Below are 16,841 nucleotides of genomic sequence, written 5' to 3' on the forward strand. Positions count from 1 at the left end.
CTATCCTAGTATTCTGTGTTTCGCTTTTCCTTTCGTTTTTTCTGCCGGTTATCCTTCGATGATCTTTGGCAAGAATGTTTGATTTACCGCTCATGTTTTTTACCCCCCTTCAACTAAGATTTCTTATTTTTGGTCAAAACAACTTAGATTAATTAGAAATGTGTTGTACGTGGAGGGGAAGAGGAGCCCGGTCAAGGTTATTTATTCGAGACCCTCAGGCATTGTATCGGGATAAAATTGCTGATGGGATTGGTTTTGTATTTTTTTTCTTGTCCTTGATCCTGACTATTACTCTCTACTGTTTAAAATATGGGACATTTTAACTACTTTACAATAATTAAAAAAATTAGTTAAAAGTGGTTCGTATTATTGAAATGGTTATGAAAAACAATCAATATTTTTCAAGATTACCTGTTAGTTAAAATCAATCAATCTTAATTACCTCCAATTTTTTTTTTTACATGACCTCTCTATAATAAAATTAATAATAGGGACATTTGTGAAAAAAATTAATGCTATTGATTTTTTTTTTTCGAGATATCTTACATTTTAGATCAATACTAGTTAGTAAAAAATGTCTTATTTCTTAGATACGGGGGAGTATGACGAAGGTGCGGAATCTTTCATGTTGGGATGAAGACAGCAGTGTTACATCATGCATGTATACAGAGCACAATAATTTTTATTCTTTTATTCTTTTTTTTGGGGGGGGGGGGGTTAGGTATACAAGGAAGGAAAACTAAAACAAGGCGAAACTAGCTGCACCAGTCGACGGGGGGTCAAACAAGTCGTCACAGAAAATCTCCTGAGGCTGGAGAAAATGAAGTCGAGGTGCAGTGCTCATAGCCATCTTTGCACACCAGTCAGCATCAAGATTGCCTTCTCTTGGAATATGTTGAATTCTGACATTCCAGTCCCTTTGCAAATTTTTTATTCTTTTATTAGCGCTTGCGTGCTCGCAAAATTTGATAAAAAATAGGCAAATAGCAACACTATAGTCTGTGCAATCTTGTTTCATATACGCCAATTTTCCATTTTCTACTTTTCAGCTTTTATGAAGTGTAGTTTAATCAAGGGGAAAACCTCTCAGTGAAGTAAATGACAATAAATAATAAGCCTCCTTACTCAATCTTTTATATATAAAAATGTCCAATTAAAGTTGGAGTAATCTTTTGCATGTAAACTAACAATGAGGGTTTGGTCCCAAAAAAAAAAAAAAAATACAATGAAGGCATCATTGGTATATAATATGAGTGCCTTTTGAAAGGATAGATCCTGACTCTTGGGAGTACTCCATCCGGTCTCATTTACAAGGTATATTACAAAAAATTTATTTGATCCTACTTATAAGTTATGGTAGCACTTTTTAAGTAATATTTAAAAAATATTTTTAAAATTATTTTTCATGAGGGAGAAAAATAACTTGATATTACTTTTTAAATTTTATATAAGGATGTGTTTAAAATTTTATACACTTTTATTTTTCATATTTTTTTTACATTGATATTGCTGAAATTGATAGAAATAACTTATACATGAGGATTGGGGATACTTTTTAAGTTTTGAGATTTAACTCACTCATTTTTTGTTTTAAAAAATATAATACTGTCAATATTAATATTTTACGTTTTAAATATAAATTATATAATTCATAATGGGTTGCTCTGTTTAAGAATAACAAATCCTGTTTTTTTTTTTCTTTTTACCAACAATAACAAACCATGCATTTAATTTCTTATTATCTAATTCACAAAAAGCAGGTACTTGTAAAAGGATGAAAACATGGATTTCAAAGCAGTACCACGACCCCTTGAAAGGCAGTACTACAATCCATTTGGCAAGTCCTGGCGAGAAGGCGATGAAAGTTTTTTTTTTTTTTCTTTTTCCCTTTCACCTAAAAATGTAAAGAAAGCCATTGACATATATTATATCTGCAATATTTGTAACTAGCTAATTCTTTTATTAAAATAATACTAAATCAAGAAAGTGATGACAAAGTGATGGAATATCTTATTTATGCATACTTTATTACTCACACGTTTACATGTTTCATTAATGTATAGCTCAAAAAAAAAAGCAAGAAAAAAACTAGAAAACCATACTATTTATAAATTGCGTTATTCCTTATATTATTTACTAACTATTATGCACCATTCAGCTTTTTATAAATTATTATATTATACATATACTTATAATAACTTTTAATATTTTGAAGAAGATAATTTTTTTAATAATACCGAGATATATTAATCAACTAGGTAAAAGACAAACAACTGAAGAAAGAAACATAAAGGAACAAAAAGAAGATAAAAAACCACAACCTATTGAAGAAGATAAATTTTATTGTTGGCTAAACCTATTTCTTATGTTCTAAAAAAAGAGGCCATCACCATTTGAACGTAAAAAAAAAAAAAAAAAGTCGGGGTGGGGGTAACCATAAAAAAAGCGTCGAGTATGAAAAGAATGTTAAAAACCAGGTCAGTCTAATTGGTTTAGCGTGAATATTTTGTTTATAACTAATTTAGTTACAATTTTACGATAATTTTGATTTAACTATTAATAATTGAACTAACAAGGCTCGCGCTAACTGCCAACAAAGCATGCTCACACTCAACAGCGCCCCTGGAAGCCTAGTTCAAACGAGCCTTTCCTCTTTGACGCCACGCCACGTGGCTGTCCTTCCCTCAGGTCTCACCTGTAGAGTGCGACATCCCGTGCCCTCGCTCTCCCTGCAAGTTTTCTCATTCTCTGTATTCGCTGGTTTGTCTGTTCAAGAACCCTAATCAATTTCTTGATCGCTCTAGCTCCCAGCGGTTTCACTTAGCTTTTTTGACAGATCATTCCAGGATTGCGGTCTTCCCCGCCTGTCATTCCCCCTCAGGTGTGTGTGGTCTTCTTCATGCTTATTCAGAGGTTCCAGTTCTCGTTCGCGTTCGATTCTTTCTGGTTTCCTTTTTGCAATGGAGCGCTTCGTTTCATCTTGATTTTCTTTGATTGATTATTTGTGGTTGGTTATAATTGTCTCCCCTTCTTTCCTAACTCTTGTGCTGGGTCAGTGTTTGCCTTGGCGATTCCTTACAACTTTTATATTGATATTGTTTATATTGAAAATTGAAAAAATTTTGTATGACATTTGGTTTATTTTTATATTGATTTCTTGGGAATTAATTATTTTATGCAGATTAAACTTTTCAAGTGTATTTTTTTAAGCTAAATACGACTGCTTTAGCCGGTCTTGTTGTTTGAAGTCCGAGGTCTGGGTCTCATGAGAATTGCTAGGGGAATGCAGAGATCGTTTTGCGAGGGACTGGGCTGGAAGACATCGTTCAGACAAGGGATTGGCATCACTGTGCCCAAGGCAAGAACACGCGACAAACCGATGAACAGGGTTTTGGAACTTTAAATTCGGGAGAGAAATTGTGGCTGAGCTTATTTGTGGACAAGAATAATTATATAAGATGACTCGGATTTTGGTTCAGCGGGGTTCTTCTGGCAATTCTTCGTCAAACCCAAGTCGTTCTGCTCTGTCCGGTTCTTCTTCAACTCGGGTAGAGCCACCTGCAACAGTTCCCCAGGCTCATTCGACTGTGAGAGATGAGGACAGTGGACAGGAGGTACCGGACATACTTGTTGACAACGAGCTTTTGGATTATTCAGGGAGTAGTGACGGTAAGACAAAGAACGACGATCATTTGGTAGAAAATCTTCATTATGGGCAGAATGACACTCCAAGTGATGAAATAGCTGACGTTGAGAAACCTGTTAAGGAGGAGTTAGCGGCTGCGCGAGAATATGACCATAGGTTGTGTGGATTGAAAATTTCAGAAAGACTTGCATCAGGAAGCGAGGGTTCAAGCGGTGGTTCGTTGCGCAGTGCTAACAGTACTCCAAATCCACCGCCTCCTCCTGTTCCTCCTCCAAAACCGTCACCGCCTAACTTGAGTTCAAAGAAAAATGTGTCATCAAATCCAAATGCTGTCCAAATAGGACCATCTCGAAGAGCATCTGCGTGGCCTGTTGTTTCAGCCAGGACTTCACCTGCTGGGTCTCGACCTACTTCCCCTAAGTCTCTTAATGAGAATGAGGGCTACAATAGCGCTGACGAACAGAATCCATGCTTCCCATCCTCTTATGATGATTTAGTAAGTTGATAGCTAATCAAATCTTATTTGGTAAACAACTCAATTTTATTTTATGATCGCTTGATTTAGATGAATGGGTGATTATATGATGCTTTAACATTGTGGACTATTAATTTTCACTGTAAATCTGTCAATTAATTTTAAGGAAAAAAACTATTTAAGAATAAGGTGGATAATTTTGTCCATATATGCAAGTTTCATAGAAAAAGTATGAAGTTTCCATTTAGGTTGACTTGACTATCCAACTTGCCTTCTGTTTTTACGTAGAACTATTCAATTTGAATTATATTCCTGTTTATAGAAGTTCTTTTTTCTTTTCTTTTTATAGACATTTCTAGTTATAGACATTAGAACAATTGCATGCATGATGGCAGAAGTTGTAAACTGGATCTTTGTGTTTTTGGAATATTGCTATTTTACTCAATTGGCACTCAGTTTTTTATGTTACGCAGAAATTGTGTCTACATTGCATTGACCGTAGTGACTAGTGCTGGCTAGTCATTATTCTTTATCCTGTCCTTTAGGATTTCCTATGTTGAAACTTGAAACCTCTATGCTGGGTTTTAGTAACGGCTTTCCCTGATATATTTACATCCTTAATTATATTAGTAAAGGAATTTCTATTTGGAGGTTGTCTATCTCCTAGTTCCCTAATTAGGTTCCCCCTTGAATTCCTTTCCTCATCTACTGTTCCCAAATGTGATACGTTCATGTACACAATCACACATCATGTATCTCCCTAACTATGAATTACACACACACTTGTGCTTTGGCAAAGTGAGAATCGGGAACCACTGGTTTTCATCGCTTTAATATTACAATTTATAGCTTCACAGTCTTTCCCATGATATTCATCCTTTATTGATAAGGTTTTGATATATAATGTAGGAGAGAGAGCGGCAATTTGAAATTGATATCAGAAGGGCAAAAGGTTATGAAGTAAAAAGAATGATGGAGGATGGAAACTGTCTTTTTCGTGCAGTTGCAGACCAGGTGTATGGGGACTCTGAATCATATGATTTGGTCCGACAGATGTGCATAGACTATATGGTATAGTGACATTTTAGTTATGTTGTTTCTAAATCTTCATCTTCAATCCACGCTAGCATTATTATATCTGAAAATCTGCCTTGTTAGTTGCGTATCCATTTCATGACATGCTCAGTAGTGCCTATGATTTTTGTGGTCTTAAAAAAATTAGATATTGTGATCTTGGGTTTATGACGTTTAGTTTTATTCTATTCTTGAACTGGAGTGGAAAGGGCTAATACCCTTGTTCGGGAGAATTTTTTAAGATTCCTGTTACCTTTCTCCATTTTGACATACATCTATGCAGATATTGGGATTGTAATTTTATTGCCAAATGTGATATTTCTTCTATATGACTCATTGGATACTTCGTTAACAAAGTGGTTCTGCTCTATAATATGTGGTTTCCCCCCCCCCAGTGTATGAATACCAGCTCCTGGATATTTTATTTTCTTGCTTTTATACATTGATGGAAGTTTTATTGAACTTCAGAACAATTGTTTTTTCTTAATAATCTCCAGGAGCGGGAAAGAGACCACTTTTCTCAATTTATCACTGAAGGCTTCACGTCTTACTGTAAGAGGAAGAGAAGAGATAAGGTATGCCAAAGTATAGTTTAAGTCTTTAGGATGCTATGGCTTGTGATTTTTGTGGTGTGTATCTATAGTTATTGGGCTGTCGAATTGTATGTGTTTATATAAATTGCTTTCCATCCCTCCTTTTTTGTTTTCTTTTTAACTGTTGAGCACCTTGGGAGACAGGCTGGCCAAGTTACTCGTTCTATTAATATCAATTTCAAATTGACTATTTCAATTTTGCAAGATGGAAACTTGACCTTCAGAGCTGTATGTGGGATATAACCAGAAAAAAATAGCATTGGAGTTTTTTTTTTCTTTTTGGGGGGGGGGGGTGGGGGTGAGGGAGTGAAATTTGAAGGAACATATTAGTGCATGATTTGTGTAGCCTCTGCCCGTTTTTGGCATGGGTGGTGGAGTTAAACACTGTTTATTGCCATTTCCCATTTATGATGTAGTTTGAACACTTTTTTTCAATTCTGGTAATTTTAGTTTTATTTACTTGAAATAATGCATGCTGATTAAGAGTAAAGCATAGCTGTAGCCTCCTGTCTGGTGAAGTATACAGAGACAATCATACACATGGATGTTGACTAGACACCTTTGCCCATTCTAGGGTGTGCTGCGTACCACAATAAGGGGTTGTGTAACGCAACTCCTGTTGTGTTGCAACTGCAATCTTGACTGTCTTGTGCATGACAAATGTGACTTTGCTCTGCCCTTTATGTGCAATATTGAAACTAGAGAATGGAACGTAATGGGTGCGGCTAAAGATGACTGTAACCTCTCGGTTTTGCTTGATATGGCCAGAGGATGTCTGGTCTTGCAAAAATGGTGGGATGCATGTCCATGCAGTGCATGGTCCAGAACGATGATATTTTGCTGTGTTTTATATCCATTTAAAATTTTTTGAAATTACATATATTTTGAATTTGAATCAGGAGATAAATTATGTATCTAATATAAGATTGCAGGTTGGAGTAAAATTTGAGACTATTTTATGATTTGGTTAGAGATTGGAAACTACTATAGTTAATTAGGAAAATAGATTTCAATTGAAGAAATAAATATAGTCTGTTTAAATGCATGATGAAAGGAAATATATATATATATATATATATAACTTTGGGCAAATCTACGTCAACTGGTAGGGGGAAGAGATTGGGTTTGGATGACTAACAAACTGATCTGTAGTGTGATATTGGGGAAGCTGGGAAAAAAATATTTTTATATATAATTATATAGAAATAAAAATGAAAAGGCCATAATACCCTTCATCAATGTTTTCCTCTCCCCTTCTTCCTTCTTTCTTCTACATGCCATCATTGCATCCACGCCAAAATTGAACTTCTTCCCCATCTCTGCCGCTGGCATCCACACTACGGTTGCTGCCATTCCTTCCTCCTTTCTTCAACCTCAATCCCTCTTCTTTCAACAGCAATCGCAGATCCAGCGTAAGAAAAAACAGAAACACATTAAAAAAGAAAAGAAATGAATTGTCATTGCCCACACAAAATTGTTGCTGCCAGGGGAAGGGTGAACCATGTCAGAATGATCTAACTGCAATCATTATATTTCTCCTTTCACCTAGAGGAGGGTTGTGGAGGTTGGATGATGCAAGGAATGAGATGGATGACCTGACACTGCGAGGAAGGATATGGATGGTGTGATATCTGGACATTTTGGTAGATGTGCCATCGATTATAGCTTGGGAATGGGCTTTCATCTCATTTTTTAAAGGAATGATGATTCCTTAATTTATGGTAACAGGCATTCCTTAGTGTGACAATGGCTGCAACCAAATGCACAAAGTGATGTAATGCCATATTTTCCCCATTCCCTAGGGCCCATTTCCACGCTTCCTAAGTAATCATTTACTTACTAAATTTTATCATTCTATTCGTTAATGAGTTAAAATATGAATACATGACAAAATTTAAAGGACTGTAGTAACCACTCTTCAGTATTACAGAACATGAGCACTAGAAATAAGATCAATTTATGTTTTTGCTTATGCGAAGAAGACATTGCAATTCTTTTAATATTATCTATCAAATGCACATGGTCCTCATGGGGGGAGGCTTTCTATTGTGTATTTGTTGTGCTTGGCCAGGTCTATGGAAACAATGTTGAGATCCAATCCTTGTGTGAGATGTACAATCGTCCCATTCATATATACTCTTACACTACAGGTATTATTTTATGTTAGAAATAGTGATTTTAATGAATGTTTGCAATTATCAGTTATGCACTCTTTGTTAACATCAATTATTAATGCAGAACCTATCAATATCTTTCATGGAAGTTATGACACTGACACACCACCTATTCGACTGAGTTATCATCATGGGAATCATTACAACTCTCTTATTGACCCACGACGCATGACAGTTGGTGCAGGACTTGGGTTTAGCTGCCTACGTGGGGTGTGTATTTCACCTATCATGCTGTTTCTTGCAGTATCTCCCTTTTGTATTCATTCTTTTGTGCTCTACTCTGATAAAGCATAGGTAATTGAGGTTTATATACCGGTTGAAACAATTGGTAGGTATATAAACGCCCCCAAGGTTCAGGAAGCCCATGGAAGCGACCCTATAACTTGGGAAAAGGACACTTGATTTACATAAATCATTTGGTTAAGTAATGGCTGATCTTCCATTCCCCCTTTTTTTGCATTATAATGCAGACGAATGTTGACAAAGATCAAGTCAAGGCTGCAATTAAAGCTCAACAAGACCAACAGATTGATAATGCAAGTACCTTGAAATGTAATGCAGGCCAAATGTTGTTGAGTTCAATTAATGTTGACAACATTTTTTTTCTTGTTTCTGTGGACAGGCACTTTTGGCAGAGGGACGGTTTTACTCTGATCTCGAGCTTACAGAAAAGGAGATTGAGCGCATGGTGATAGAAGCTTCTCGGGCTGAATATCTTGCTGATGTTACATTTAAGCAGCAGCTTGCCCATAGTGAATCCTCAACTTCAAATGCCGAGCCATCATCTTCTGGAGCAAGTGAGTTTCTTGATCACCTTCATAGAAGCTGGGAAGTTAATCCATAAGTCTTGCTTTTATAGTAATACTATGGTAATATATACGAACACAAATTTTTAAGACTGAAGGAAACTGAAATGTAAGTGATTAGATAAATCAATGTTTAGCAGGATCATCAGGTGCAGATGGCAAGACGGAGATTGGGAAAGAGCGAGATTCAAATATTAGCAACGGCATACAGATGTTGCTATCCATGGGATTCAGCTACCTGCAGGCGATAGAGGCTTATAGCATATTTGGGGATGATGTGGATTCTATGGTTTGTTACCTCTTGGAAACCAGCAGTAGCAGCAGACGAAAAGGCAAGGCCACCGAATGAACTCAGAACTAGCAGTCAATTTATTAGGAGGAGGGGAGACACTTTATTCTCCAAATTAACAACCTGCCTTTTATGGAGACGAGACCCGAAACTTCAAATATTCAATTGCCGTCCTTGTCAATTATATAATAATCTCGTACTAGGCAAGATGTCCGAAAAATGAAATGATTTATTGCTATAACATATGAATACTCACCTTCGCAACTGAGAAGAATTGGCTAGATATATTTTCCTTAAATTTTTTGAGAAGTTTATATTTGTCTATTCTTTTTGCCGATTCTGTCTTCATAGGTATTATCTTTGCTCCAAAAATTTCCATGTACTTTAGATGGCTAACTCCAGCGTTCTTATCAAACGTTCAGCTTGAATCCCACGTGTATTTGGTGACTGACAACAATTTAATGCGATCGTCACGTTTTCCGCGACTTCCTAATCAAATAATATGCCTTGTCAATTCAATGGACTTGTTCATTTTTCGTTCCCTTTGGTTTTCTTTTCAAACCTTATCAACTCTCCATTTGCTCGAAAATTTTCCCTTGACAGGATCCTGCGAATTTGTTTCCCATTTTTTTTGTCAGCAGCTAGTATAAGTCAATTTGAGAATACATGTCATTAATTATCGTCCATAAAGAAGGCTATTCAACATAATTTTTATATCATATACTCCTTCCATTTAAAAATATAAAAAATTTTTAGAAAGTTAAATGTTAAAAAATATAAGATATTTTTAATCTTTTGAGGTGTAATTATTATCTTTTTTTAAAAATATTTCTGTTGATAGTGATTTTATATTTACTATAGTGTGTTTAATAAAGGTAAATATAAAAAGATAGGGTTAATTTGAAAGTAAGTAATCACTTTATTGAGGGTAAAATTCGGTTAAAAATGTTCCTATTGATAGTGATTTTATATTTACTATAGAGTGTTTAATAAAGGTAAATATAAAAAGATAAAGTTAGTTTAAAAATAAGTAATCACTTTATTGCGGTTAAAAATGCCTTGCATTTTTTAACGAAAGGAATATAAATTTTTTGAATCTAAACTTCAAGCATTAATTTTTAAGTTAAATTACCTAAAACTCTTATAAATTTTGAGGCAATTGTGAATAACCTCTCTTACTATTTAAAATTTATCCCTTAATTTTTAATTTTATTTTTCAAAATCTTTACGATTAATTAACTCTTTTTTGTTATTATTAGAGTTTGTTGCATCAGATTAATGCAATACATATGGCATACCGCACATGATATGGAAAAAATATTTTTTATTATTTTTAACACAATTTAAGGAGATGTAAAATTGTAATTTCCACCCTAAACACACATGACAATGCCCTCATATTTTTTTTTGTTGAGCTACATTGTTCACTACTAAAATAATTTAAAAGAAAAACTATAATTTATTATTTTTATAAATTAAAATATTTTTTATATCAAACAAAAAAGAAAAATATATAAATGATGTCATTATAAAAATCATATAAATAAAAAATTTTACTTTAATACAAGAAAACTATGCACTTTTGATAATAATAAAATGGATAAAATTAATAAAAAATAAATATTTAAAATTTTTCAGTGATGATAACATTTTATTTTTGCTATCAATGTCTCAATACAGTAGAAACCACTGTACTTTTTGCCTTGTTTTTGCAAATATCTTCCACTATTTCTTTAATTCTTGAATTGAATCAATCTTCTAACAAGAATGAGCATACGACAGCAATAAGATAAAGGACAGTGAGGGTTTTTTAAATACAAATGACGTTTTAATCATTATAAAAAAATTATATAATTTTTATACAATTATTATTATTTTACCTAAGATGCCACATCAGCTTTTTCGTGATTTTTTAATTTGAATATGACAAACTCTGTTACTAACATAACAAAGTAATTAATAGTAGGGAGTTTTGAAAAATAAAATTAAAGATTAGGGGTCAATTTTAAACCTTTAAAGATGAGGGAAGTCACAAACAATTGCTTCAAAGTTTGAGAAAATTTTATACATTTTAGTCTAATTTTTATCTTGATACTTTGAGTATCTCTAATGTGTATAATTTTTTTTTAAAAAATATCACTAATACACTAATGTATACGCTCATGAATTATCTGATGCGAAAAAATATTATTATCGACGTCATATTCAAATTAATAAATTTAAATATATATTATTTTCAGAGAAGAAACATGATACGCGATAACGCAAATGCAAGGGATCACAACGCAACCTCCCCTAACCAAATTTAGAGACCTAAAAATTAGTTTCCTCCACAAATATATTTTTTTTACTCAAACATCGAATATACAAATACATTCTATTTTAAAAATAAAATTAATTTAAAAAATATATAAAATTTTATTTGAAATATTTTAATTAAACAGATTATAAATAATATGATATATCTGATCAGCCTAAGAATTTGTTATCAACCTGTAAGGATTTAAAAAGAAAGAAAGGCGACTACTTTTATCTAAATTAATATTTTAGGAGTCAGCTTTGCTCCTCTCAGCCTTCACTCCGCTGCAGCTCCTCCAACCTCGAGAGGAGATCTAAACTGTTCAGATTATTTTGGACAGATTTAATATTTTTATTTTTATTTTTATTTTATATTTATTAAAATAAAATATTTATAAAAGTTATAAAAATTTTTAATAAATTTGATCACTAATATGAACAATTTACATTTGTATTGGAAAAATAAAAGTTGTAAAAAATTTAATAAATCTTTTTATTATCAATTTGGACGATAAAAATTTAATCTAAACAATTTAATATCATATTAATTTTTTTTATAATTTTTATAAATTGACCATTCATGTGTATTATGAATAGTGTATATTTAATATTAAATTTTTTATAAATTTTTATTTTTAATATAAATGTAAATTGTCAAAATTGGTGATCAAATTTATAAAAAAATTATATCTTTTATAAATATTTTATTTTAATAAAAATAAAAATATTAAATTTAAACTATTCAAATTAATTTAAACAATCCAAATTTCCTCCCTAAGTGGGAGGAGCTGCAATTGAGCTAAGGTTGAGAGGAGCAAAGTGAACTCCCATATTTTGATCATTAAAAATAGGGATGAAAAAGCCGTCAATAAAACACATGTTTTGTTTTTTGTTATGAACATTAGGATATTATATGGATATTTATTATTTTATATTTTTTAATATCTTTTGATTACTATAATATCTTTCAATTGTTATTATCTTATATATTTTATTCACTTTAATTGATATAGTTGTACCTGTAAATAAAAAGCACCTCAATTATATTCGATAAATCAAAAATAAGAAAGTTCTTTATTATCTTATTCTCTTAGTATAGCTTTCTCTTTTCTCTCCTCCTCTCAATATCTATTTTCATAACACGTTATCAGCACGACAGCTCTACTCTTAGTACTACCAGGTGAGTGCCTTTATAATTATTGGATTAGAAATTAATGCTCATACCAATGAACATCTTTAATAGAGATGGAGGCACAATTAGTTAAATATTGAGCAAATATTTATCATCCATGTATTCTTGTTATTTATGTTATTTATTGAAATTATTTTTTGTTTAATCATTTTTTCTCCCTCAATCAATCAAATAATTACACATTGTGTTTCACATCCAGAAGTATAAGGCACAATTTAATTTTAAAATAGTGAATCTAGAAGTTATTCATATACAATATAAAATAAATCCTAAAGTTATCCATATTTAATACACAGTAAATCCTAAAGTTATTCACATAAAAAATATAGGGTGAATTTGAAAGATTACCACATAGAATAAAGTAAATCCTAAAGTTATTTACCTATTATTATGGATATTGATTTTATTCAAGTAAAATATAAAGTAAATTTTGAAGATATCTACAAGATTTAAGATTATATATCCACATGATATAATGTAAATCCTGAAGATCTTTACATTTAATTATTTATTTATCCTATGTGCATTCAATTTCTTATTTTTTAATTTATTATTTATATATATAATTTGTTTAGCTATCTACACATATAATTAAAAAAAATAGATCATAATGTTATCCATCCATAACATAAAATGAATTATGAAGTGATACATATAAAATATAAAGTGAATCTCAAAGTTATTCACATAAAATATGAAGTGAATCTTGAAGATATTCACAAAATTTAAGTGGACCTTGAAGTTGTTCAAAAATATAAAGTAGATCATGAAGTTATCTATATTTAAATATATATATATATATATATATATAGTTTTTATTTTCTCTTATTTGGTTTTTTTTAATACTCTTACAATAAAATTATTGATAGCCATATTACTTTGATTATGGCCTGAAGCCATATCACTTTAAATCTTTATTATTTTAAAAACGATCGTTTTATGGTCATGATAAATTATATGACTAGAAGTCATATTTAATTTTGTTATTATATAGTTAGAAGTCATATTTGATTTTGTTATCATATAATCAGAAGTTATATTTAACTTTATTATTAAATGATTAGAAGCCATTTGTAATTTTGTCATTAGATCATCGAAAGTCATATGTGATTTTACTATTAAATGGCCAGAAGTCATATTTGATTTATTTGTGATTATATGACCAGAAGCAATAGTTGATTTTGTTATTATATAACCAAAAGTCCTCTCAATTTTTATTATGACTACTATGTAAAAGAATAATCTTATAATCCTAATGAATTATATAAACTTCATGGAATTTTGATGGGTATATTGATTATTAATTCATTTGTTTTAACTATCACGGCCTTGAAGGCTAATAGTTCAAAAGAATTGTTGGGTTTAAGAGATTATTTTTTTATAATCTTAAAGATTATAGTCAATAGAGTTTATGTTACAAAAAAATATGGCTTGTAGCCATATAGACACATTATATATCATTTACTGAACTAGAGAAAAATGTTAAAGGATGATTATGTTAGTTTAAAGAAATATGTTCATAAAGTGTTACAATCAAATATTCAATTATTATTGTGTTTACATATTGATCCAAGCGTTTATCTATAAATACTTATAAGAATGAGTAAGTTGTTTTCCTCCTTCTATGTATATGCACATTGCAAATTTTAATGCATATTTGATATTAAAATTGTTTTTCTCAAGGTATATGAAGATATATTTGATAACTCTTACATATACATATGTGTTCAAGATATGGTATACATGATGCATTTTTATTAATGATAAAGTTTCATATTAAACTCTACATGCATGTGTTGATAATCATAATTGAGATATATATCATATTTAGGATTGAAATAAAAGTACTGATTAGAAGTGTGCAAGTCATACAATAAGTAAAGCAATGAAAATCATAAATATATAAAAGTAATTATATGTAAATAATTCTTATAGGTTACTTTGTTGAATTCTTATAGATTACTTTGTTGAGTGAGTTACTTTTAAAAAAGTTTCTAAATCATTTTAAGAGTTCTTGGATATCAATTCTGAAGGAATTTTTGATGAAAATAATATTTCCTTAAAAAGACTTTCTAGATACAAGTACATATAATTTTTTTCAAAGTTTTAATAGTTAACTTATTTACTTCTAATTAAAATAATAATATATGATATCTTTATATCCAATGATGATATTAGATCTGATTAGATAATTATGATCAATATATAAGGAGTGAAATATTTGAGATCATCTTAATTATTGAAAATATTAGCACTACAATGTCGATTGATTGTAAATGCTAAAATGAAATAGCAAGAGTTTTAAGGTCTTTATAGAAAATTATAAACTTAGAACTATTCTTGTTTTGTTTCATATAGAACTTAATATAAAAAAAATTTCTTTGCATAATATGTAAATAAGATGATTAATAATCCTTTATTTTAAATAGCATTATTGTTTATGTATATCTGGTTATACAAAATTGGTAGTGTTTTTTAAAGATTTCTTATGCATATGAATCAAAATTCATCGGTGACATGTTATCTACATAAGTTTTAAATGAGTTATTAAAGATTTTTTTGATATTAGATATCATATTAAGATTGTAACTAGAAGTTTACAATTCTTAGTAAACTGAAGGTTTACTATTACTTTGGTTTGGTATACTAGAATTATATTAATATTATTTGGTATGACCGGTTAGATCATCTTGGATCAATATCAATGCAAGAATTATTGAGAATTCACAACTAGAAGATTCTTCCTGAATAGCTAATACATTACATACTTCAAGAATTCTCATATGTTGCTTAAGAAAAATTATGATACTATCACTGACAATAATTAAAATTGGATCACAGATATTTATGAATATATTGAGTGAAAATGAGCCCATTTAGATACCATGTGAATCATGCAAATGTCTAATGAGATTGATAGATGCATTTATAAGATGGTTATACACATGTATCAATTTACAACCAAGAGTTTGTAAAAAAGAAAGAACTATTATGTGCACAATTGTTAATATGGTGATCAGGATGAATCACTTAGAAAATGCTAGTGGTTTCATATCCTAGACTCTCAATGATTATGAGATGAAGAAAAGTCTATTCATTAGAATAGTCTATCAAAGATTATTTATGCCTCCAATAAAATAATTAGACCAAAATTTGTAACAACAAGATTTTTCATTTAAATATGCAAGTTTGCAATTACAGTAAGCTAATAAAGTATTGTGAATACCCCTACCATAATTTGACCTTTTGTCAAGAGCTAAAGACTGAGTCTTTATGATGAAGGCTCCACCACTGTATATGAAATATACTTTCAAAAAGAAAGTTGAGAATAATGCCAAAGTTTTTATGGTTCAATGGAATTTAATTAAGTTGTGATGTGTGGCACAATTTATGAATTCAATTTGCGCTACAAGCATTCATCTTGTGAACACGCAATAAAGTTGGGAATAAATGTTGGTTAATATTCTTCTTCTTGTTTGTTTCTATAAAAAACAAATGAATTTAAAAGGCTTATACTATATGGTTTGTGATCCTAAAAAGAGGGGAAGATGATGAAAAGTTGGAAATGAAAATACATGAATGCATTATTGATATATTATATAGATTCTCGTATATGAAACAAAATTTCATATAACATTGCATTTATGAAATAAAATAATTTCCAAATATGTAAATATTGATATAAAGAATAACTTTTTAATTCATGCTCCAGCTAATAATAACAAATAAAAAAACCACGCTTGAAGCGTGGAAGGCTAATCGGTTTAAAAAGAAGGAAAATATTATAAAAAAAAAGGAATAGATAAGTAAGATGATCATATTAAGGAGGCTATCATTCTAAAAGAAGCCAAGACATAATTAATTTTAAGTCTCTAGAAGAGGATTAGGTACCTGCTAATAATAAAGAGATATTGAGAAATAATGTTAATATGAGAAATGATGGAACCAAAAAGATAAAAGTTGTCAACAACATTTTTAATGAAAATAAAATATTACTATCAAATGAGGATCTTGATAGGAAAAAAAGAACACAATACAAATAAAATTACATTCACTTATTTATGACATGAAAGTTGTGAACTGATAGTTCAAGCACCTGAAGTATGATATTATACACGAGCATTTATGTAAAAAGAAAAATATGAAATGTCACATGCAAAGCTTGACTTTCAATATAAGAATATCTTACAAAGATTCAAAATATGCATTAATATATTATGTGGTGGATGAAATGATTTGTGATATGTTATTGCCTTAGTAGTATAGAAATCTGATATTCATCTACTAAATGATA

General features: G+C 30.7%; 1 protein-coding gene across 6 annotated transcripts; it reads left to right on the top strand.

The window, feature by feature from the left end:
- The first annotated feature begins 2,625 nt into the window (after positions 1-2,625).
- Positions 2,626-9,392, top strand: LOC129313641 (OVARIAN TUMOR DOMAIN-containing deubiquitinating enzyme 6-like). 6 transcript variants are annotated; one of them, XM_054956915.1, is made up of 10 exons: positions 2,629-2,760; positions 2,837-2,881; positions 3,182-4,142; positions 5,031-5,192; positions 5,693-5,770; positions 7,860-7,938; positions 8,027-8,172; positions 8,433-8,498; positions 8,585-8,759; positions 8,906-9,392. In XM_054956915.1, the coding sequence occupies exons 3-10, from the start codon at positions 3,459-3,461 to the stop codon at positions 9,115-9,117; spliced, it is 1,602 nt and encodes a 533-aa protein (XP_054812890.1). In that variant the 5' UTR covers positions 2,629-2,760; positions 2,837-2,881; positions 3,182-3,458; the 3' UTR covers positions 9,118-9,392. The 6 variants fall into 6 exon arrangements, with proteins under 6 accessions (XP_054812894.1, XP_054812889.1, XP_054812891.1 ...); XM_054956917.1 differs by having other exon boundaries at positions 3,290-4,142; XM_054956919.1 differs by having other exon boundaries at positions 2,626-2,881; positions 8,890-9,107.
- The last annotated feature ends 7,449 nt before the right edge of the window (positions 9,393-16,841 follow it).

This window comes from Prosopis cineraria, unplaced genomic scaffold (assembly GCF_029017545.1).
Source record: "Prosopis cineraria cultivar Desert tree isolate PC_DT_omini unplaced genomic scaffold, ASM2901754v1 PC6, whole genome shotgun sequence".
NCBI classification, from domain to species: domain Eukaryota; kingdom Viridiplantae; phylum Streptophyta; class Magnoliopsida; order Fabales; family Fabaceae; genus Prosopis; species Prosopis cineraria.